At 34.8% G+C, this 25,304-nt stretch overlaps 1 protein-coding gene across 2 annotated transcripts in view; it reads left to right on the plus strand.

Annotated features, from left to right (window-relative positions):
• RFX3 (regulatory factor X3) overlaps positions 1 to 25,304 on the plus strand; it is a 324,392-nt gene that overhangs the window by 159,144 nt on the left and 139,944 nt on the right. For both annotated transcript variants that reach the window (XM_027862977.1, XM_027862978.1), the window contains exon 2: positions 196 to 320. In XM_027862977.1, the coding sequence (XP_027718778.1) occupies positions 204 to 320 (117 nt within the window). In that variant the 5' untranslated portion in view covers positions 196 to 203. The remainder of the gene's footprint in view (positions 1 to 195; positions 321 to 25,304) is intronic.

Here is a 25,304-nt window from a genome sequence, read left to right on the forward strand (position 1 = left end):
TGTGTGTGTGTGTGTGTGTGTGTGTGTGTGTGTGTGTGTGTGTGTGTTTTTTCCCCGTGTGAGGGAGACAGTGCAGGGGGTGGCGGGGTGGGGAGAGGTGTTTAGAATGTGGATAAGTATTATGTTTTAAATATTAGAAGGCAGTTTCATAAGGAAGGGTGTTTTCAATCTGATTTCTGATTTCATTTTTTTCAGAAACCATCATGCAGACATCAGAGACTGGGTCGGACACAGGTTCGACAGTGACTTTACAGACATCTGTGGCTGGCCAAGCAGCAGTGCCCACCCAGGTTGTACAGCAAGTACCCGTACAGCAACAGGTAAACGTTGCTTGTCGTTACTCAAGGCATGTTAGCTACTCATCCATGTGGCATTTCTGTAATGTACCTTGAAGTAGATGGTTGCCAATCAGTGCCTTTGAGAGCTGGATAGACTTTCCTTATTTGATGCTGAAGCAGGTATAGCCTTAGAAATTTTTGCTAACCAAGTTTATTTACTATCTTGGAGCATTGAAACACTTTAAATACTAAAAAAAATGTTGTAGTTTTGTTTTCAAAAATGGTTTTAGTAAATATGTTGAATCATTGTTTTGTATTCATGAAATAGTGAAGTTGTTGATGTTGAAAGACAGTTTTCTCCTTAGGATAGTTAACGTAAAAGTGGATGAACATTGATGGTGAGCAAAGATTTTGCCTTTCAGTTTTGTATGGTGCTTAGCACGATGCCTTGTTTGATATGTTGGCAAATAATGTTTAATGTAAACAAATCTATCTCAGAAGTGTATGGATCTGAGTCATACTATTTTAAATGTGAGAATTTTTTTAAACTGTAAAATATTTCTTATTTGTCCTGAGAATTTGAGTTTTTTTCAAAGGTGCTGGCAAAAAAAAAGTCATTTATAAAAATTAACAGATTTGCATGTAGATTTTAAACACTTTGGTATGTCATTTCTTCTAAATTGTTGAGGAAATAAGTGGGTAAATCCATGTGGCTAGCATCAACTTGAATTTTTAATTTGTATATACTATCTCAATATAATGTGTAAGTAATTTAATACTATTCTTATTATTACTGTATGTGTAGCTAGGGAAAGGGAGGCAGCTCGGTGGCACAGTGGATAAAACACCGGCTTTGGAGTTAGGAGGACATGAATTCAAATCCAGCCTTAAACACTTACTAGCTGTATGAACCTGGGCAAGTCACTTAATCCTGTTTGCCTAGGTTCCTTATCTGTAAAATAAGTTGGAGAAGGAATTGGCAAACCACTCCAGTGTCTTTGCCAAGAAAACCCCAAATGGGGTCTCAGAGACTCAGATACAACTGAAATGAGTCAAGAAAAGTTGGGGGAAATAATTTTTTCTACAGAGGGAGAAAATCTCAGAACCATCTTCATGTATTGGTAGGAATGGAGAAAAGGGACAAAGAAACATGTTTGTCTTAATGAGAAATATACATTACCATTGTTTTTATTTTGTTGGAGGGTTTTTAACCACTAAAGTCTGATACCTAATTTTTTTTAAATAAAGAATTCTTTTTCTTTAAGACTTTCTTGAGATGCTAGAGGGCTTTAGGTTTTTTTTTCTTTTGTTTTGTTATGTTAATGTGAAAACCTTGAAAGAAAAAGTGGAGGTCAGTGAAATAATCTTGAACTAATTCAGAAGGGAGTGGATATTGCCTAATCTTCCATAAAACAAGAGAAAAAAATAGCCAGTGAAGACCTCTCATTATTATCTTTTGCAAAGGGTAACAATTAAATGTTATGCTATTATTAATAAATTGTCAGGTGTTTATCCCCTTTAGTTTATCATTCCTAATCAATATTTCCTCTCTGTTCACTTTTGTTCTCTTTTTCAAAAATTGTAATAACCAATTTTGATTTTGGTTATTGAGTATTCTACTCAGACACTTCTAAGTATTCTACTTCTAAGTATTCTTCTAAGTATTCCACTCAGACACATTTACTTCAGATGCTCTCTCTGTTCTATGTTTTGCTGCTATGATGTGAAAAAAAAATAGTAAGTTACCCTGCTCATCTACCAAAGTGAGTGGAGTTGACATCTGCCTTAAGAAACAAAAGATGAAGAAGAGGAGTAAGAGTGGTAAAGACTGACTTTAAATTTCCATAGTGATAGCGTGTACTATCTCATTTGAGCCTCTAACAATCCTGTGACCTAGGTGTTTATTGGTGTCATTATCTCCATTTTACAGATAAAGAAAAGAAATCAGTTAAATAAAGATAAAAAGATAAAAAAGATAGAGATCAGTTGATTTGCCCATGATCATTCAACTGTTAAATGTCAGAGTTGGGATTTGAACCAAGTTCTTCCTAAATCCACTTAATTTAGTATGCCAGATGTGTCAAACACAGACATGGCTTAGCTTTTGAAACTAGATTAAAATGTAATTGGGAAATATTTAGCAAAATACATAAAAATGCAGTAGAACATAGGTGATGTATGTATAACCTATATCAAATTGCTTGCCTTCTCAATGAGGGGGAGGTAGGAAGGGAGAAATGGAGAGAATTTGGAACTCAAAGTTTTGAAAATGAATGTTAAAATTTGTTTTTATATGTAACTGGGGAAAAATAAAATACTAAATAAAAATTTAAAAAAAGAACATAGGTGATATTAACATGTGGTTTTCTAAGTCATTATGTGACCTGCAGGGATCCTTATGTATGGTTTATTGGCCCCTGTTACTATTTGAATTTTGACACCATTGTACTGTACCACAATATGTCCTGGACCAAATGGGCTACAGGAGCTCTAATTATCTTAATTTGATCCACCACTTAGATTTAGATAAAACTCCCTTCTTTTGCAGCCTATCATGCCTGATTAGAGACAGAGTCTCAATGGAGAGAAAGGGATATGAAATACTGTCAGCTCCTGGTATAGTTTGCATGTCCTCAGATTAGCTTTATTTCCTACTGAAGGTAAAGAGGGAACCCTTTTCTATTATATTTTACATATGCTGCTAACATGAGCTTTTTCCGGAGATTAGCTTTTTATGCAATTTTTTCAGTCTTATTTGGAAGAATGTTTTTCTTCCATATTTTGTTATCCTTTTGCCCTCTAGCAAATAACATATTTAAATCCCCTTAGTACCTTCAAAAGATACCCATGTAGATGCAAAATATCTATCACAAATGATATTAGCTCTCTATTAGTGTCTCATGGCCCTATACCATGCCCACTATTGCTAATGTACAGATGTCATCTTGAATTTTCAAGCTGTAGGGTAATGTCTTCCTAACTACAAGCCATTGTCAGTAGTTTTTATTGGATTTCACGATGGTCATGTTGCTATCTAAAGGTGGTTCTTTGTATTCACTCTGATTATCCTAGCCCATGAACTAACTGTCTTGAAATTTACTTGATTCTATTTCCTCTCTAATATATCTTTCATGCCACTGCCTTTCACCATGTTGATTGTATCACCCCTCTACTCAGAAACCTGAAGGGGCTCCCTGTAACTATAGTACCTTTCTATTGGAGGGAACATTTAGTATTGTACATTGGCATTGCTATCAGAAGTGTTTTGGAATCTTGAATACCCAGACACTTTCAAGTAGCAGTATGCTGAATTACTACTTACTCAGTTTCTTAAAAAGAAATCAACTCCCAAATCCAGGTGACTAAAACTAATACAAAAAGGTCAGCTATCATCTTGGCCTATAACTAGACCAAGAATTCAATTCTAATGGTAAGGTCACCTCCCCGACCAAGATATGATGTTATGATATAATAGCTTATTAGCCTTTACTTATATATTAGTAGTGATTAATTAGATTAGGTTTAAAGAACCCAATCCTAAGAAAATTCAAGATACACCGGATAAATAGAGGGTTGGGAAGAAAGGAAAGATGATCTAGAGATGGAGGAGTCAGATGAACAGCCACCCTGGCAAGCCTAGTTTGGCACAGGACTGGACTGCATGAGGGCATTGAGCAAGCCATTTGACCTTCCTTGGCCTCATTTCCTTCCTATGTAAAATGAGATATTCTATGTGTCTCTTATGTAAGAAGACTTCTGGGTCTAGCCCAGGGAGATAAGAGTTTACTAAAGAGAAACGTTGTTCACTTTGTCATTTGTACTGGGTCAGGTTCTGACTATTTGCACACCTATATCAGGTACTTGTACCAAGGAAAATAGAAGACCTACTTCTCTGTCTGGCTCCTCAGGAATTCTTAGGAATCAGAACCAAAGTTGTGCTGAAAGACCAAGACCACAAAGTATTTCTCAGAGATCCGTTTGTTTGAGGTTTTCCCCAAGTCTTAAGGACCTTTTTAGATCCATCCCAGACATCCTTTTCAGCACACGCTCTTCTCTTCTCTCCCCTTAATTGCCTGTATCTAAAGAGAAGTGTATTTTCTCATAGCAAGAATGGATATACATTTTTATCAGTATGGCACTAAACAAGTGAATTAATTTAGGGTAGTATTTTAAATTTTAATATTGGAACAGCCTAACTATAAGTATTTAATATTTTCTCAGGTATACATTTATTTCTATAAAAGTGTATTGTAGTTTCATTCATAAAGTTCTTGTGTAGATCTTGGTAGAAAGAATCCCAGGTATTTGATACATTCTGTTTTACTTAGCATAGGATTTCTCTTTCTGTCCCTGATGGGTTTTGTTGGCAATATGCAAAAATACTGATGGATTTATTTTATATCCTGCAACTTTGCAGAATTCATTAATTGTTTCAACTAATATTTACTTGATTCTTTAGGTTTCTCTAGATACACCATCATATTATCTACAAAATATGGTAGTTTTGTTTCCTCTTTGACTGTCTTCATTCCCTCAATTTTTCTTTGTCTTACTTGCTTTAGCTCAATATTTTAGCACTGTTTTTCTGCCAAGAAGATTAAAAATGACAGACCAAAATGGATACTAAGGAATTAATAAGTAGGAAAGTACAGTAATAAGAGAACCTTGTCCTTGATGACTTCGGTTGACCAGACCCTGATGAGCTACATCTGAGGACACTGAAAGAACTCCTGTTTGGATTTGCTAAGCTACTCTCAATGATCTTGGAAAGATCATAGAAAATGAGACAGTTGTTATAGCACTGGGGAATGCAAATTTTGTTGCAATTTTTTTTAAAGGGAGGAATGGAATAAAGTCTACAAGCTTACTAGCTAGTGAGCTTGACTTCAATTTCTGGCAAAATTCTAGAACATATTTTTGAAGGAATCATTAGTGAGCATCTGTAAAAGGAAGCGGTGATCACAGAAAATCAGAATGGCTTAAATTAGGACCAGATCACACAAGACTAACTTCATTTCCTTTTTTTGACGGGATTATTACATTGTCAGATCGGGAAGAGTCCATAGATATAGTTTACTTAGATTTTTAGCAAAGCATTTCATTGAGTCCTAAAGCATTTGTTAAGTGCCTACTATAAGCCAGGCACAGAGCTAGGTCTTGGGGAATAAAAAAACAAAAGCAAGATGTCCATGCCCTCAGTGGCAGGGGATTATATTCTAGTGGGTGGAAATATTCTGTTCATAGGTAAAAAAAAAAAAAATTCAAGATATGTTTAAAACAAAAACAAAGTAATTGAATGACGAGGGCTGGATATAATCACACTTGGAGGAAGCAGGAAAAACCTTTGTAAAATGTAGCATTTGAGCTGAACTTTGAAGAAGTGGAGATGAGGAGGGGAAAGCAGTTCAGGAATGGGAGAGAGCCTGTGCAAAGACAGAAAGGTGAGAGATAAAATTTAGTTCACTGGAAACAACTGGAAACAACAAATCAGCAAGTTTTGCTGGAACTAAGTGCACATGAAGGGCAAGGTGATTTGTAAATCACCCTGGAATGATAGATTGCTGCAAGATTGGGAAGGTCTTTAAAGGCCAAAAAGAGACTTTGGTATTTTATTCTATAGGAAATAGGGAACTATCAGAATTTGTTGAGAAGGGAAGTAACATGGTCAGATTCATGCTTTAAAAAAATTACAAATTTGGTTTAACTGTGGAGGATGGCCTGGATAGGGAAAAGGCTGGATGTTGGGAAACTAATTAGGGAGCTACTCCAATAACCCAGGAAAAAGGTGACGAGGAATATGAATGAATTATGATGGTTGTGGTCTACAAAATTTCTCTAGATATTCTAAAGCAAGAACCTGTAAGACCTGGCAACAGATTGGATATGGCAAAGGAAGTAGAGTGAAAAGGAGAGGATGACTCCTACGTTGCACACCTGGGTTTCTAAGATAATGATGACTTTGAGAGAAATAGGGAAATTAGAAAGAGGGACTAGGCAAGGACAGTGATATAGGTTTCAGACATCTTGAGCATATGAGAATGTTTCTAATACTGTTACTTTTTCCAAATGGAAAAATGTAGGCTAGAAAACCAGTAGGTGGATTCAGAAATATGAATGACCAAAACCAAAGAGTAATCATTCATGGTTCAATATCAACTTGGAAGGAGGGCCTCTGGGAACATGTACTTGGCTCTGTGCTGCTTAACAGGTTTTTCCTATGCCTTGAATAAAGATACATTAAGAAATCAATAACAACTGAGATTAGCAAGATGACAGCACTGTTGTGGGCCTCAGTTTCCTCATCTGTAAAATAAGGGAGTTGAACTAGATGGTCTCTGAGTCTGAGGTCCCTTTGAACTAAATCTGTCATCCTGTTGAGACTTATGGTCCTTAGTTGCTTTACCAGCTAGATGGTGCAATAGATAGAGCTCTGGACCTGGAATCAAAAAGACCTGAGTTCAAATCCTTGCTAGCTGTGTGACCTTTCAGGGCAAGTCACTTAATCTCTGTCTGCCTCAGTTTCCTCAACTTTAAAATGGGGATAATAATAGCACCTACCTCCCAAGGTTGTGGGAATCAAATGAGATAATATTCGTAAAGCACTTTACCCAGGGCCTGGCCATAGTGGGCACTTAATACATGCTTGTTTCCTCATCACCACACCCCTTAGTGAGATTACATATGTATTGTTGTGTGAGATTTTAGGATATCATGCCATACGTGTCGATATTGTTTGAAGAAACTGGAACTGTGTAACATGGAGAAAAGCAGGTGGGGGACATAGAGCTAACTCCAAGTATTTAAAGGGATGCAATGTGGAAGAAGAAATAGACTTATTCTGATTAGTCCCCAAAGATAGAACTTGGAGCAGTGGGTAGAAGTTACAAAGACACAAATTTAAGTTTAGTATAAGGGAAAACTTCCTAAAATTTATAATTTTCCAAAAATGAAAAATAGGTAGTGGGTTTTTTTCTTCCTCTCAATGGAGACTTTTAAACCAACTGAGCACTTGTCAGTTATGTTGTAGAAAGGATTCTTGTTCAGATCCATAGGTTCCCAGAGTGGATGATACCACCCCCTGGGGGGCGCTGGAAAGATTTGGGGGGGGGAATAGTAGCCTTGGGGGGTAATTAGGGGGCATTGAATAAAAATAAGGATTTAACTTAACCCTGACCTAACCCCAGGGGGTGGGGCGCTGAGTAATGTTTTTTTTTTTGAAAAGGGGGAAGTAGGCCAAATAAATTTTGGAACCTATGATAGATGACTTCTGAATTCCTTTCCTCTGAAATGCTATCATTCTGTGAAATAATACTTTGAACACACTAGTAAACAGGGCTTCCCTTATTGCTTTGAAATAATTTTAAAAATTGATTTTAGAAAATTTAAGCAAAAAATTATTTGCATCTCTTAACTTATAATTCATATTAAAATGTAAATACAAATTGTCCCAATTTCAAGTGATCTTACCACAATCATTTTCTCTTCTTCTTTTCCTCTAAGAGACTACTGCCAAGCAAAAAAAAACAAGAGTTTATGAAATAATACTCAATAAGGCCTGAAGTACAGATATGCAACGAGAAGACAATAAAAAGCATCATATGTAAAATAAAAATCAGAATAAACAAATTGTTCTTGTGAATACGATATCTATAATTTATAATTTTTAACAGACCTAGCAAATTAATATTGCTAATTTCTTCTTGCTAATCATTTTAAGCTTTTTTAAGGAAGAACAATAGCTAAAACTGTAAAAAATAAAACATTGTTAAATGTGTTTTTAGCAAGGGCAAAATTGCATTAATGCAGTCATACTAAAGAGATATTTTTCTACTACTGCAGTAATTATTGTTACTATACAGTAGTGTGTGAATTACTTAAGACAAAGTAAAAATAATTAAATATATTCACATACGATAAATCTTACCACTTTTTTCTATTTAAAATTTAATATGTAATATGCCCTCCTTTTTCTTTGCTTTACATGATTTGTCATTGATTTCACAAGATTTTGACACATTTTGTTCTTCATCATGAAATCATACATCATTTAATTTTAAAGTATGACTCACAAACAATCCATTTTTTCAGTTCTAGCCTTACTTATTATAGCCCATAGGTTTTCAATGAGATTTAAATCAAGCAAATTCCAAGAGCATTGATACATATATAATCCTATCTCTTGGATAATTTTCTTAACTTCTTTTTGACATGTGGCATGGTACAAGAATAACATGGTCAGAAATATGTGTTAGGAATGTTAGTTTGGCAGCTGGATGGAGGATAGAGTGAAAAAGAAGGGAAGTATTGGAAGCAGGGAGAGTTCCTCCTTGGGCAAGTCACCAAATCTATTTAGACCTTAGTTTTTTCAGTTTCAGAATAAGCAGTCTTCGATTAGATGAGTTCTAAGGGTCCTCTCAGCTTTTAATCCTATGATTCCATATTTACAGACCTCCTTTAATGGGGAGAGATGACATTTTGTGTAGGTGAAAAACCCTATTGAAACGGTATCAGTTTGGCAAGAGACCAGTGATAATAAGCTTTAAATTAAAAATGACCCTGGTCTTATTTTTCATGCTTATTTGCAGATGACGGATCCTTCAATCCTTAGAAATCAGATATTTTCTATGTAAGTATTCATGAGTTGGGATAGTTTTTAGAGGCCTTAAAAATCCCCCCAAAATGTTTTCAATTCCAGTAAATATAAATTATATCCACTTCAGCAATATTCTCTCTTTCCATGGCAGCATACTACATCTATTTGCTATGTCCCTTGTAGGGGACAGCATTGTAGTCAAAGAAAGGCCATGCTGGTTAGTAATAGAGCCCTTTGAGAGTTCCTTTGATTGGAGTGATGGTGGTTGTTAAATATTTATTGATTGCCTATGGTGTGTTAAACATTGAACAAAGAGCATATACTATTGGATCAAAGCTGGATCAATAACATATTGAACAAGGGACTGCAGAAATGGAACGCCTGGTCAGTTTGGAGAGCTAAACACTAGGCAGTGTGCTGATGGTTACTATTTTTTTATCTTTCCCTTCTGTCCAGAGGTTTGTTTTTCTGCTTTATCTTGGCCTTGATGCAGATGAATAGAATTCTTTTCATTTGGGACTATTATCTCATATAATCAACTGAAACAAAGACATTTCTCTCTGTTTTGTTCTTCTTTGGGACTCTATTGCTATTGGCTTGGTTCCCTGAGGGGACAGTGTTCCCATAATTAAGACCATGGCTGACACACTATGACATGGGGTTATATTTTAAATGAATTCTGTAGAGTACTTTTAAAAACAAAAGATAATGATTTTAGCTTTTGAAGAGCATATTCATTTTTAGAATCAGAGCTGCTAATTTTTAGCATCAACATAAAGGTAGGGTGTTTCAAGGGAACAAGATAACCAAAAATTGAAATAGCACTACTGGGTAGATCTTATCTAAAGGCATTGCTGCTGACCATCAATACAAATTAGCACTCTAATGTCATTTCAGGGTTGGTGATACTCACTGTCATCAAATGATTTTTTTTTTACAATAAAATTACATCTGGAATAGTATGTTCAGTGCTGAAGGCCACATTTTAAGAGCAATGCTAAGAAGGTAGGACTTATAGAGAGGAAGCTGACTAGAATGGAGAAGGGTCTGAAGCTGTCTAAATGAGGAATAGTTGGAGAAATTGTGTTTATCTTAACATAGAAAGCATTAAGATATGATCTTCAGAAACAAGAAAACAAACCAAAAAAAAAAACCGTATTTCTTGTTATTCCAAAACTAAATCATAACAAAAGTACAGGGAGAGTACGTTTCAGGTTGAAAGAAAGGTCCACTTCCTAAGAAAGATCACTTCCTGTCAGCTGCCTAGCTCGCTGGTTTGCTTCATGAGGAACTGAGCTCCCTAATACTGGAGGTATTCAAATGGGACTTGAATAACTATTTGTCAGAGATAGTATAGAAATGAATCCTGTGCTAGGAAGGCAAACTACATGACTTTTTAGACCTCTATCAACTCCACATTTAGTGATTCTGTAATTTAATGTTATACTCGCAGACACAGGGAAGACAACTGAAAAAAATCTGCAACATAAATAGATATTTCAAGTTTAACTACAATGCTGCATAGAGTAGGAGGCATTTTGTATTTCAACTTAGTGCATTCCAGAAAATTCCATTTTGACAAGGAACCAAAAGCCATTTAGCATGATAGGAGTTAAGCTTAAAAGAAAATGATTTTGCAAAGTGTAAACCAAGTCAGAAATTCCTGCCTATGGCATGAAATTGCAGCACGGCATTAAGGAATTTCTGCTTTCCTTGAATTCTGGCTTTTTACATAGATATCACTACCTTGTTGAGCATCCTTCACATTGACTTTCTTTTCTACTTTTTTTTTTAAATCACTGATTAAAAAAAAATAGTGCCATCACTTCCCAGCAACCCCTCCTTTTACAAAAAGTTTCCCTCATAACGAGGAACAATTCAGGAAAACCACCTGACATGTTTGCTATGTCTAACAACTAACAACAGGAGCTCGCCACCTTTCAACTAGGAGGAGAAAGAAACCACATGAACTTTCTTAAACATTCACCTATCTGCATTCTGTGGCTTCTAAAATTCAGTGATATCTAGGTAACATTTATTTAGAGATCCATTAAAACCTTTCTATGACACAATTCTACAGCAGAATTCAATATAAGCTTGTCTTTCTTATCCCTGATTTAAAAAAATATATTAAGGGAATTGTTATAGGAAAGGTTTCTCAATAAAGTAGTTACATGACATGGGCATCAGAGTTATCTTGATAGTGAGAATACACTGGTATTCTGATCTAAAAAGATAGTTTGTTACACAAGAATGGTAACTGCATTTTGTTAAAGAAGAGAGGATTAGAAATGGAATGATAATGGAAGTGGGTGGTCACAAAGTATAGTAACAGTAATAGTTTCTTAGGACAGAAGGAGATTAAATTATATTTAATAATCAACTATCAAATGGTATTCATCGAGTCTTCATAGTTTACTGGGACTTCAGTCGCTCAATTCTTGCTATTTCAGCCAAACCATCAATTCCCTTCTGGTTGTGATGAATTCCTCCCTGTTCCAGACCCACATTTTCAGATATTTAAGTGTTACTCTTTTCATCATGTTAGACTCCTCTCATTTCCCTTACTTTATAATGAGTCTGTTGCTTACACCACCAATGATAGATCAAAAAGTTGGTGGGGGTGGGGAAGACGGTCAAGATCAGGGTGGGGAACCTGTGGCCTCGAAGCCACATGTGGCCTTGAAGCCAAAGCCACATGTGGTCTTCTAGGTTCTTGGGTATGGCCTTTAGACTAGGTCCAAGTTTTATAGAACAAATCCTTTTATTAAGGGGATTTGTTCTGTGAAGTTTGGATTTAGTTAAAGGACTGCATGTGAGGACCTAGAGGGCCACATGAAGTCTCCAGGCTACAGGGTCCCCACTCCTGGTCAAGATGATGAATGGATTTGAATTCATATCAGATATAAGTGAACTGTAGTTACTTGGGATATTTAACTTGGAGTAGAGAACACTTTGGAGGGGCTTGATGGCTATGCCCAAGTTTAATTGAAGGGCTTTATGTAGAAGAAGGGATTAAACTTGCTTTAAGCAACTCTAGAGAGGAGAATTAAGTAGATGTTTGAGAGAAGCAAATTTTTGCTCAAATTGTATACTTTGTAACAAATGGTGTTTGCCCAAAATGGAATGGTCTGCCAGTAGGTAGTAAGTTTCCTGCCACTAAGAGTTCTTCCAGCATAAGTTGTAGCGTCCTTTATTGGCGCAGTTATAGAAGGCAATCCATGTAGCAATCAGGATGTTGGACTAATTGATATCTCCTATCTCCTCCAGTGCTGAGATTTTGGATCCACCCTTCATTGTTTCTTTTCTTTTCTTTTTTTTTTTTCTGGGCCCAATGAGCAAAAAGATGTAGACTCAACCACCTATAAATTAATTTTGTCAAACTTCAGTTTGACTGTCAACACTGATTGGAAATGCTTTTTAATGTCCTCTTGTATATTCTCCACAAGTTATTCATACAATTTTGGGGCTAGGAACAGCTACTCTGTGGCTCTGTTCTTAATACCATTGTTTCTGCCTTCTGACATACGGTGTTCCCCTAGCTTTAATAATAGTAACTAGAATTTATATGCTCCTTTAAGGCTTGCAAAGTAGTTTATGAATATCAACTCATTTTATCCTCCCCAACAACCCTAGGAGACAAGTGCTATTATTATTGTCATTTTTGAATATTAGGAACCTGAGGCTGAGAAAGATTAAGTGACTTGCCCAGGGTCACCTAGCTGGTGAGTGTCTGAAGGGTTGTTTGAACTCAGGTCTTCCTTATTCCAGGTCCAGAGCTCTATCCAAGTAGTTGCCTCTAAAAGACCACCCCACCCCCAAAGCCTCAGGACAATTAAGAATGTTATGTGTTGTCTTTTAATTTATATGCTGCATATTCATAGGTGATAGACTTAGATCTAAAAGAGAACTTAGAGGGAATATGGTCCAACCCCTTATTTTATAGATAATAATTGCAAAATAGTTTATATTCATTAACTGTCAATCATATGGCTATAGTCTCAGGATCCTAAGCCTTCCTGTTTTGTTGGTAACTTCTCTGCAACTTGCAGAGTCTTAAGGAATTGCCTAAAGCACTGAGAGTTTTCGGTGATTAATCTAGTGACTAATCTACCTGCAGCTGGTACAGAGAGAGGACTTGAACCCAAGTCTCTGGCACCTAGCCACTCTATCTGCTAGGCCATGATGCCTCCCCTGAAATGGATTTTTTTTTTTGCCTTTGTGTCCACAGGGACTATCACAATACTTCACATATGGTAAGTGCTTAATATATGCTCACTGAATTGAACTGTTGAATAGATTGAAAATTTTCCAAGCCCAAAGAACTTGATACCAAGACCCTATAACTTCCATTAAGCATTCTCATATGTATCACTATTAGTTACCATTCATTAACATTCATTGAGTCTCTACAGGAGGCACAGAATAGCACTGGAGTATATCTTTTCCTGGGTCATGTAGTTGGTAGGAAGCATCTATGGTTAAAAACAAAATATGTGATACCTTAAATTGATCTTTGGTGGGAAGTCCATAATTCATGAGAGGAGGAGGATGACCCAGAAATGGAGTCTAAGAAGGAGTGGTCATACAGGAAGGAAGGAACAAAGGAATGAAAGAAACATTTATTAAGCACCTACTGTGTGTTAGGCATTGTGCTAAGTGCTTTATAAATATGATCCCATCTGATTTTTACTACAACCCTTGGAGGTAGCCATTATTATTATCGTCATTTTACTGTTGAGGAAACTGATGCAGACAGAAGTTAAGTGACTTACCTAGGATCACAGAACTAGTGTCTGAGGCTGGATTTGAGCTCTGGTCTTCCTGATGCCAGGCCCAGGGCTTTATCCACTGTACCACCAGCTGCCTCTGGAGACAGCCTCTGGCAAATTAATATCAAAAGATTCAGATAATTCAGTTTTTTCAGTTGTTCTTCCCAGCTTTCTGTCATCTGCAAACGTAGTATTTGCCTCTATCCAAGATGCCCCTATGAATGTAAACAGCCCCAGGCCAGACATCTATCCTGGGGCGCTTCAGAGAGTATCTCCTCAGCCATTCAGGCTGTTCCAAGTCCATGTAATTCTCCTAGGTCCTGTTTCCATCTTTCCATCTCTCGTACAAGAATAATATGTGAGGCTTTGCTGAAGTCGATACAAAGTATGTCTATAGCCTTACTTGAATTTGCCAGTTTTGTAACCCTGTACAGAAAAGGATGTAAAGAATAGTCTGGCATGACCTGTTCTTAAAGCCATGCTGATTTTGTATATTCACTGTTTCCTTTTCTAGATATTTACTAACCATCTTTTCAATAATGCATTTTAGAATTTTGCCAGGAATTAAAGTTAAGCTTATTATGTTATATTTTTAAAATTTCCTTTGTCTCATTTTTTAAACCAAGACATTGCCCTTGTCCAGTCCTGAAATATCTTTTCTATTCTCTACAAATTCTCAAAGATCATCTAACATTGTCTTAGTAATAGTATCTGCCAGTTATTTCAGTACCCTAAATTAGAAAGATCCTAACAAAAACCTGTACAATATTAACAAAACATAAGTCTTTTCACCCTAAAGCAGCTTTGGAGTGATTAACACCTTCATGACAAGCAAAGAGGATAGACATTGTCAAGCACATGATAAATAAGTTAGAAAACTACAGATATATATTTTAGAACATATACACATCACTTCTAGTAAAAGGATGATAGAGTGTTGGATTTGGAAATAAAGAACAGATGGTCACCATCCATACAGTATTACTTCTTGTTTTCGAACACTATTATTAATTTCTTCCCTAGCCTTCTGTTGGGACCCTGATTCTTTTTATCTTCTTCTCTTGTCTGACCATTTTCCAACTATTTAGTCTTTTTTTTTTTGGACTTCCTCCAAATATCTTCCCTTACATTAGGGGTAAAGGATAATTTCTATAACTACTGTTTTTAGGTGAATAATTTATCATCAAAAATTATTAAATTTATATTTCTACCTATATGAAAAAATTTACAATTTGTTCATCATTTATGATAATTGGGGTGGTAATTTAAATAATTTTATCTGTGTAAATCTTTTAAATTATCCTTAAAGTCATAATATACCTAGATCAATTATTTGATAATTATTGTACTGTATTTTAAAGCTAAGGAAATAATATATTGTAGGATTATTTAAGTGGAAATGATGTGATTTAATCTTAAGTACTTTGATCTGATATAAATAAAATGGTAAAATTAAATACTAGGAATTAGCAGTGCTATTCAAGAAAATTTAAATGGTTATGTTATTTTGCATGTATTAAATTATTTGACTTCAAATTAGGTTATTTTCAGAAAAGATTTTTAATACTCATATATATATAGATTGATTTGTTTTTTAAAATAAAAGAAAAATTATAAATTTTATTTTTTTATTCTTTCAAAAAGGAATCTAATAATCTGAGAACACATCTGCAATGTGCAATGAGCAAAATTTCTTCCTAGAGTAATGTGTATATAGCTTTAAAGGAATGAGAGAATCTTAATTCAGTATTTTTCCAATTAAAAGGGGAATTTGTAATTTTGTTTCCATTACATTGACAGTACTTACACTTTTGTTTTGCTCTGCTTTTTAAAATTACCTGTTTCTAGCAAAAAAAAAAACAGCCAAATTTAAGATATTAGATGGGCAGCATTTATATCCTTACATAATAACATCAAACTCTTTTCACCCCACTATTTCAGCCTAGCGACACTGGAAGAAATACAGCAAATTAACATTTATCTTCTCTCTGAAATAAAAAAGTAATGGTAAAAAAATTAATTATTTATGTAGCCATTGAAGCATATAATATGTTGAATCTCATTAACAATTACATTCTGAATTAAATGTGTTATATATATATATATATAGGGGATAGGAACAAAGATACTTGAATATTTATAGATTAATTCCATTTTTATTACCAGGTAGCCTATATACACACAGAGTATTTAAATATACATATATACACACATGTGTGTATATATACACACATGTGTATATATATACACACATGTGTATATATATACACACGTGTGTATATATACATACTTGTGTTTACATGTATATATGTACATATATACATATAAACACTAAGTTCATAAATTTATAAGTTATTTACACATATATGAATCAATTTATATAATTGGTGTTTGATATGACTAATAGTGAACTCTAAGGCGGAGAGGGAATAATCAATTATTAAGTGCCTACTATGTGCCAGGAACTGTACTAAGTACTTCACAAATATTATCTAATTTGATCCTCACAACAATCCTGTGAAGTGGGTGTTATTATTAACCTGATTTTACAGTTGAGGAAACTGCAGCAAGCAGCAGTTAAGTGAAGTGAGAGTACCTGGATTCTGTGGCCCCGGGTCACACAGTTACTAAGAGTGTGGGGCCAGATTTGAACTTAGATCTTCCTGACTCTGAAACTAATGCTCTATCTTCTGTGCCACCTCACTACCTCAATGCCTGTGTACATCCATCAAATCACTGTTTTGGCTAAGTGTTCAGTTAATGCTCAGGACTATCATAATTGTCACAAACAGCCATATAAACATGGGATCTTCAAGGAGTCCTTTGCATCTTATAGAGGAATGAGATGGTTCATTTGGGTAATAATTTCATCTAAAGGAATGTTGATGACTCAAAAGAGACTTTACTTTTCATTGGTGGCACTTTTCTCATGGTAGCACCATATTAAGATTACAGAATTTAGAAACGGAAAGGATTAAGCAATCTTTTTGTTCAGTGTCCTCAGTTTACAAATGGGAACACTGAGGGCTGGAGAGTTTAGGCACATAAGTAAACAAAGATAGTAAATAGAACATAATTTTGAACCCAGATCTTCTGATTCTAAACCAGTGTACAGTGCTGTTGTTTTTATGGCGTAATGTGTATTTGGATCACTGTCAAATAATAAGATACATGAGTTGCAGATTTAGAACTGAGGACTTTAGATGTTAACCTCATTCCTTTTAAGAAGATGGGATAACTAAAGTTAAGTAATTTGTCCAAGGTCACATATAGGTAATAAGTGGCAAAGTCAGAATTTAAACCTAGGTTCTCTGCAGCTTTCAAACTCAACCCCTTTCCACTGCACCAAGCTGATACAATCAATCAACAAATATTTATTAAGGACCTACTATATGCCAGTCACTGAAAGAAAATTACACTCTAATGGGAGTCACAACATGTTATGCATATGTGCAAATGATACAAACAAAACAAGTACCAGATAGTTGTAAGAGAGGATACTAGGGAGGGATCAGAAAATGCTTCATGTAGAAGTTGTTACTTGAGCTGACTCAAAGTAATTAAGGGCTTGGGCTAGGTGAAGTTGAAGAGGATGTGCATTCCAAATGTGGCATTTGGCCATACAGAAGTGTGGAGATGGGAGATGTACTGAGGTATATGTGAGAAACAGATAAACAATCAGTTGGCCTCTACCGTAGAGTGTAGGAACAAGGGTAATGTAGAACAGGCCTGGAAAGTCAGTAGAGGCAGGTTGTGAAGGGCTTTAAAAACAAAATGTAAGAGTTTGTAGTTTAGGTAGAGGTGATATGGTCATGTTATAATCATTAGCACTTTTCTGTTTCTGTATTTTATTTTCCTCCTTCTAGATGATCCTTCAATCAAATACTTTCATATTGTCATCTGGCACTGAAATATACCATTTTTACCTGCCTTCTTGAGAGCTAGTGCCCCATGCACCAAAATTAGCCCTTGCTATTTCCCATCAAAATAACATTCCTTAAGTTCTCTGATCACAACTATATTTGAAGGGAAAATCCATTCCCACTAAGTAAGAGCACAATATTTTACTCCTACCACAAGCACTTGCCTCATTAGGGGTTAGCTGAAATGAATTGTTGTGCCAAACAGAAGAATTTTTAATTGTAAAGATGTTAGGAAAAAGCAAAACCAAGAATTTAACAAATTCAACAAACCTACTACTATGTGCCAAGTGCCTACTATGTGCAAAGCACTGTACTAAGAACTAAAGATACAAAGACAAAAATGACACAGTCTCTACCCTAAAAAACTTACCTTCTACTGAGAAACTAGAAGATATTTTTTGGCATGAGGATTTTGTCATCACCCTTCAAAATCACGTCACATAGGTGACTTGCTCTACTTATGTGGAAGAATAAAGCTCATAGGTACATTAGTAATCAATTTGTTCTGCTGTGACAAAACTCATGGAGACTTGGAAAGAGATCAATTAAAGAAATAAATTTTTTGTTCATAATTTTAATAAGACCATTTGCCTAAGCTTCTTGACTGAATTTGGTTTCATTTTCAGGTCTATCACTTGTACTATTGAGTTATATTTCTTAGAAAATGTATATTTGAGGTTATATGACTGTACTAATATTGAATGCTAGATTTTTTTTAAAAAAAGATAATAAACTTTTCAATCACCTTTAATTCAAATAATGCTTACCATTAATCATCATCGTTTCCCCTCAAAACTCTTTTTTGTTCCTTATTTGGTGTGATCAGTACAGATGTGTACCTCATCAGTATCAAATGTCAACCTTTGTAGTCTAATTTTTCCCTTTCTACTCTCATTTTTCTGTATTTTCCATCTCCAAACTTAATCTCTTGTTTCAGAATTATCTTTAAAATGATTCAGTAATCTTCCATCTCAGCTACTCCAAGTTGCTTTTATTTGGTTTTCTTCTAAGTTCTCACTCAAGTCCCTAAATTAAGTTCTTTTCAGGATTTATTTTCTTTTTTTATACCTTAACTGTATATTCAATTCAACCATAAATCTGTTTTCACTCCTCCAAATTGGTATCAAAGCAAGAATAATTTCATTATTTTGTATTAGAGAAACAAGAGATTAAAAGGTGCACTATATCTTACAACACATTACATTTTTTTAACAGAGATAAAGACCAAAAAGAAATAATAGAATACTTCCTTCTAACCAGAAGGGCAATTCAAAATTATTTATTATTTTACACAATTAATACAAGTATTTTAAACATTTATTCTTTTTATTTAAAAAATCTACGAACATACTTTATAATAATTTACATTTGAATAAGGGAATTTTGAGGTATAAAATTACCTTATTAGTTACTTCTTCTGTGCCTTTCTTTCAATTTTCCATTCATCTCCATGTATTTATATTACATTTTTCCTTTATTCAGCCATAATCAGTATGTATTGGATCTGATTTCTCCTGGTTCTTATTTCTTCTTCAAATTATTTTATATAAAAAGGCAACATTCAGAAATTCTCCAGTATGGTTATTCTGATTTGATACAGTTTTTAAAACTCAGCTTCTTCTAAAGCAATTAGCTAACTTTAAAATACTTGCTACTTTTATATTAAGTCTTCGCTGGCAGGTATTCTATTCTTCCAGCAAATGGAATATTTTTCTTAAAAACTGCTCTACAATGTTTTAGGTAAAAAGAGAAACTTTTAACTTCCCCAGCACCTTAAAATTCTTGGGTTTAGATAGGAAAGATAATGACAATTGATGGAATGGAAATTCTTGAGTGTATGTGAGGTGAGGGAAGCAATTTAATGGAAAGGCTGATGATAAAATCCTACAATGCACTGGAGGAAGGCATTAATGCAGTCTACCCTCTTCTTCCAAATGAGAATATCCTCAAAACCCAGTCACGTGGTGGTAAGACCTATGACATCAGCCAGATAAGACTTGGATTTCTAAGCCTGCTCTTGTGTACCTTCTATTGAACATTTTCCAACCTACTAAGACAAAAATTTTGATATAGTTCCCAAGTTCATTTGATAAAAGGAGTTATTGTTAAAATGTAGGTGATAAATTAACAGTTTAATTAAAAATTTGTCCTTATTAGCTATATACCTTTAAAATTATCTCTTCCATTTAATTCAACTAAAGAAAATTTAGATAACTAATGAGTGGATTCGTGATCTTGTTTGCTGTGTTTCATTTCATTTTGAAAGCGTGTGTCGAAATGTAAATCTACTCAAAGTGGGTACTCTGAATGACTTCTTTATTAACATCACAACTTACTCCTGAGTTGTATATCTAATCAGTTCAATTAGATTACTGTGCTTTTGAAACTAAATTCTGTATTTAATACTCATGTTACTGGCTAGCTTAATTCTAATGTCTCCAAAACATTACCTCTCCAACCACAGTCAACCATTTTGCAAGTGTCATAATGGGATTTAGGAGTGAGAAAATGGATAGACTTGCACATTGGGGTAATGTTAACACCTTACTTAGTCTAATTATACAAGAATTCCGTCCCTAGAAGAATTTTTACAACCAGTGTCTCTGATAAAGGCCCATTTCTAAAATATATAAAGAACTGAATCAAATTTATAAGAATACAAGTCATTGTCCAATTGATGAATAGACAAAAGATATGAACAGGCAGTTTTCAGATGAAGAAATTAAAGCTATCTATAGTCATATTAAAAATGCTCTAAATTGCTGTTGATTAGAAAATTGCAAATCAAAACAACTCTGAGGTACCACATCACACCTATCAGATTGGCCAACATGACAAAACAGGAAAATGATAAATGCTGGAGAAAATGTGGGAAAATTGGAACACTAATACATTCTTGGTGGAGTTGTGAACTGATCCAACCATTCTGGAGAGCAATTTGGAACTATGCACAAAGGGCTATAAAACTGTACATACCTTTTGACCCAGCAATAGCACTTCTAGGTCTGTATCCCAGAGAGATCATACAAATGGGAAATAAATTTATTTTAAAAAAAAAGGAAAAAAAAGAACTCTGTCCCTAATAATGTTCCATCCCACCATACATCAGTTTCCTCCTCTGTAAATGGACAAGATTGGGCTAGAATGATCTTTTAGAAAGCCCCATTAGCTCTAGGTCCTACGAACATACAGTCTGTTACCACTACTGGAAAAAATAAATGTGTATCCTAATTGTATGTGAAAGCCAAGAGATAATCCAAATTGGTATATTTTAAACTATTTACTAAACTAATTCCTGTCATCTTGATAGTTATTCAGTGTAGGTACATATGGTTGGTACTAGATGAGTCCAATTCTCAACTTCTTGGCTATGCCCTGGCATTTCAGGTTATCAGGTATTCATGCCCTAGTCCTTCCTGGATATTAGGCCAGAGCACTCAGTGCTTTACTACTTTAACCCCCATAAATTATTTACTAGAATATTAGACTTAAATGTTTTTTGAGCTATCCTATGATAATAATATTGTGTGCCCCAACCATCATTCTTTAATAACATCATTGATACAACCAAATCTCACTTTAAAAGTTGCAAAACCCAACTGTGCCAACATTTATCATTTCTAACATTGTTCTCATGGAACTAATTGCTAAATGTACAATAATGTCATTTTTCATAGAACCAATTAATGACTTTAGGTTTACCTATATTAATAATAAGACTTATTCATAATGTTATAACATGCTGTACATTTGCAGCTTTAGGCTTATAAAAATATAGTTACCCAATTTATATACAATTGATTAGATTAATATAAGTGATAAATTTCACTGGCACAGAGTAATATAAACAACACAGTGTAGTAGAAGAGGGTGGTGGATTTGGAGCCAGAAGACTTGGACTCCAATGCTAGCTCTGCCATTTAATGCTTCTGCGACCTCAAACAAATCTCTTTATCTTGAGGACCTTCAGGTCCCTCATCTCTAAAGTAAAGTGTTTGGACTACATCTCTAAAATCCCTTCTACCTCTAAATTTATGATATTTCTAGTAAACCCTAAATAGCTTTCTTAAATATTTTAGGTCATTAAAATTCTCTCAAATACAGTATTGGATAATTTTCAATAATGCAGTTAAAAAAATACTTAGTATCAACCAAATAGCTGATAAGAATACTCTATAATACCAGAATGATACAGGCATTAAAAGTCTTTACATAATAAAGAAATCTTCACAAAGAGAATTGTTTTTAACTGAGAGATGCACTGAACAATCATAAATGATTTCATTTACTATTAAAGATTATTTCTATTTTGAAATGTGGTATTCATGTTATTTTCTCTTTAAAAAAAATCCAAAATAACATGATGAATATATTCGTTCTCTAAATATGTTAATCTTCTCTGTAGAAATAAGTTGTTTCACTATAATGTGTAATTTGTTTTGTTATGCTTTCCTTGTATAAATAATAAAGGTTTACTAAAACTTACACAAAACAAGCACTATTGTTTGTAACATTACCTTTGAATACAAAATTGAAAGTATTTCCACTGCTTTAAAATATATATTAATGAGGCCAAGAGCAAGTATTTCATTAATTTGTTATTAAGTGTATAATAATTACTCATCAGAAATACTGTGAGGGGAGTTCTGGTTCAGGTGCGAATTGGATTAGATGTCCCACTGAGGTCCATACCCAATATGATATTCTGTGGTCCTGGGCAGTACATATTATACGTTTTTGCTTCTGATGGGATAAAATCTCTTTTTTCTTTTGGCAATACAGATAAATAGATAACTAATAGAACTGAGACTCATCAAGGACAGACTTTATCCCTGACAATATCTTTGATACATTGAGTGACTGACCTTAAGCAAAATAGATCAAGTTGGATTTTAGCTTGACATGTATAGTCCTGTTTTTCTTCAGTGGTTAATTACATAGACAGTAGGGAATCATATCTCCTAAATACTTCTCTTGTTTTCTCCCTTTTTCTATTTCATTATTTTAAAAAAAAATTCCCAAGCCGAGAAGGGCAAAGAGGTTAAAAAAAAAAATCAAGCTTATCAGTTCTGTTACTTGTTTGCATCTCTTCTTTGGTTTGGTTGGTGGAGAAGTTAATAATAATAGAATAAATTTGGGAGATTAGATTTTACGTAATCATATTATTCCTCTTCCTTAAATGATTGGGTGAGGTTGGAAGTGAATGAACGGTCCATAACTTATAGTTTCTATAGTTTATCAGAAATAGGTTCATTAAGAAGGGGAGGAGGGTCTAAAGGTTCAAAATGGTGAGGTTGTAGATGTGTATAGTGAAGTGGCTACAAGGTACTAGTATCTCCATGCCTTTTAGAAATGTCATCCCAAACATTAATGATGCTAATATACGAATAAGTAATGTATTGAATGACTTTTATACCAGATGATGAGGGAGTAAATATTTGTCTAGAAACTATATGCAGCAAAGAATAATTAACATAAGAACATCAGCTAATGATATATGAACAATTTTGAATCATAGCAAAATGACTTGCTTGCAAGTACAAATGAAATAAAACGCAATGTTGCTTTATAATTACACCATTGGCCTTTGTTGATTCATAAAAGCACATTTGAAACTTGATTTCTAGTCAAATCAACACATGTAATTTTGGAAAATGACTTGAGTGTATTGTCAAATGTAAAACCCAGAGTCACTCTGGGTGTAATAAACACTTTAGATGACTTCTCTCTTACTCTGTTAAAAAAAATTCTCTTATTTGTCTACAATTGTAAGCTGTAATTAGTTCATTCAGTGAGTATTTATTGAGTGACTACATATTCATGCATGTGCCAGGAACTTTGGGGAATACAAAATAAGAATCATCCCCTGACCTCAGGGAACTAAGGATCATTTTGGAAAAACAAAACACACACATCTCTTTTTTCTTTTCCTCTCTCTCTCTCTCTCTCTCTCTCTCTCTCTCTCTCTCTCTCCATTATCATAAGTACATGCTTTTCAACAGCCTTCTTTCCCCTTAACCCATATAGTAGCGTACCCAGTGCCCACCACTACCAAATTATTCCAGTATGATGCTTCCCCTTCCAAAGAAACCATACTAGGCAACAAATCTTCCTTAGTCTTTATTTTAAATTGTACCAGGGCTATTATGTACTTGATAGCAATAAAGTGATGCTTCTTTAGAAAATATTCTTCAATCAGATTTTTTACCAGTTCAGAAGCATTGTATTCCCTTCTTTCCCTTGCCCTGCTAATTAGTCTGAATTAGCAGATATAACTGTTTTTTAAACTCCTTGTGTTGTTCCCATTATAGTTACTGATCTGGCAATATATGCTCCCTTTTCTTCATCCACTATACTTCAATAAATGTCTCATATATACATGAGAGCTCAAAATCTCACTTCTTGAAGGACAGAAGTACACACTGGTGATCCAAGCAGATTTAGTAAGGATTTTGTCAGTGCATCAAGGTGTCTTGTCAGTGTTTCTTTTCATCTTTTCTTTTAGCAACCACTTATCTAACATATTTTCAGCTAACTCTTAGGGAGCATGCAATGGAGATTTTCACCTGAGATATAATGAGAATTAGAGTATTTGATCCAGTGCCTTAGGGAATTACAATCTATCATCCTTTATTTCTCCTCCTTTTCTGAGCCAAATTCCTTTAAAAACCCATCTCTACACCTATTTTCTCTGAATCCTGTCTTTCTCTCTTCTAAGTGCTCTGCAAGATGGCTTCCAATTTCATCATCCACCTAAAGCGGCTCTCTCCAAAGTTACCAGTGATCTCTTAAATCCTCTATCTAATAGACTCTCCTCAATCCTCATCCTTCTTGTTCAGTCTGCAGCATTTGGCAATGTTGACTTAGCCTATTTTCTTCACTCTCTGGGTTTTTATGACAGCATTCTCTTCCTTGATTCTCCTCCTACAGGTCACTCCTTATCATTCTCCTTTGATGGATCATTATTCCTGTTATGCCTCCCTAACTGTGGGTGTCCCCAAAGACTCCATCATGGGCCCTCTTCTCTTCTGCCTTTGTACTTTCTCATTTACTGATCTCCTATGCTCCCACTAATTCAGTTATCATCTCAATACAGATGACTCCTAGATCTGTATATCCAGTAATAGTCTCTTTCCTGAATGCCATATCGCCAACTGCCTATTTTACATTTTGAGCTGGATTTCTTAGAAGCATCTCAAATTCACCCTATCCAAAACTGAACTCATCATCTGAACTTCTCCATTTCTATTGAGGACACCATTATCCTTCCATTTACTCAAGCTCACAACCTCAGTATCATCCTTTACTCTCATACTCTACTATCACTCTCCTCACACATTCAATCCATTGCCAAATATTGCTGATTCTGTCTCCACAGTGTGTCATATATATGCCACCATATCTCCATTCATAGGGCCACTATTCTGGTTCAGGTCTTTAGGCTTTCTCACTTGGCTCTTGCAGTACTTTTCCATTTGGTTTCCCTCTTTCCCCACTCTAATCTATCTTACACTTAGATGGTAAAGTAATATTTACTAATGCTTTAGGTATTACCGTTACATTCCTCACCTCAACAAAATCCAGTGACTCCCTATTTACTTGTAGGACCAGCTCCTCCAGGATTTAAAGCCCTTCAAAACCTGACACTTTCCTGCCTGCATTCTACAACCCATCCATCCTGGCAGATTTGTTGTATTCAGGTAATATCCCATCTTCCATCGCTGAGGCTTTACACTGG

Source organism: Vombatus ursinus, unplaced genomic scaffold (assembly GCF_900497805.2).
Source record: "Vombatus ursinus unplaced genomic scaffold, bare-nosed wombat genome assembly UNPS02014770.1, whole genome shotgun sequence".
Classification (NCBI taxonomy): domain Eukaryota; kingdom Metazoa; phylum Chordata; class Mammalia; order Diprotodontia; family Vombatidae; genus Vombatus; species Vombatus ursinus.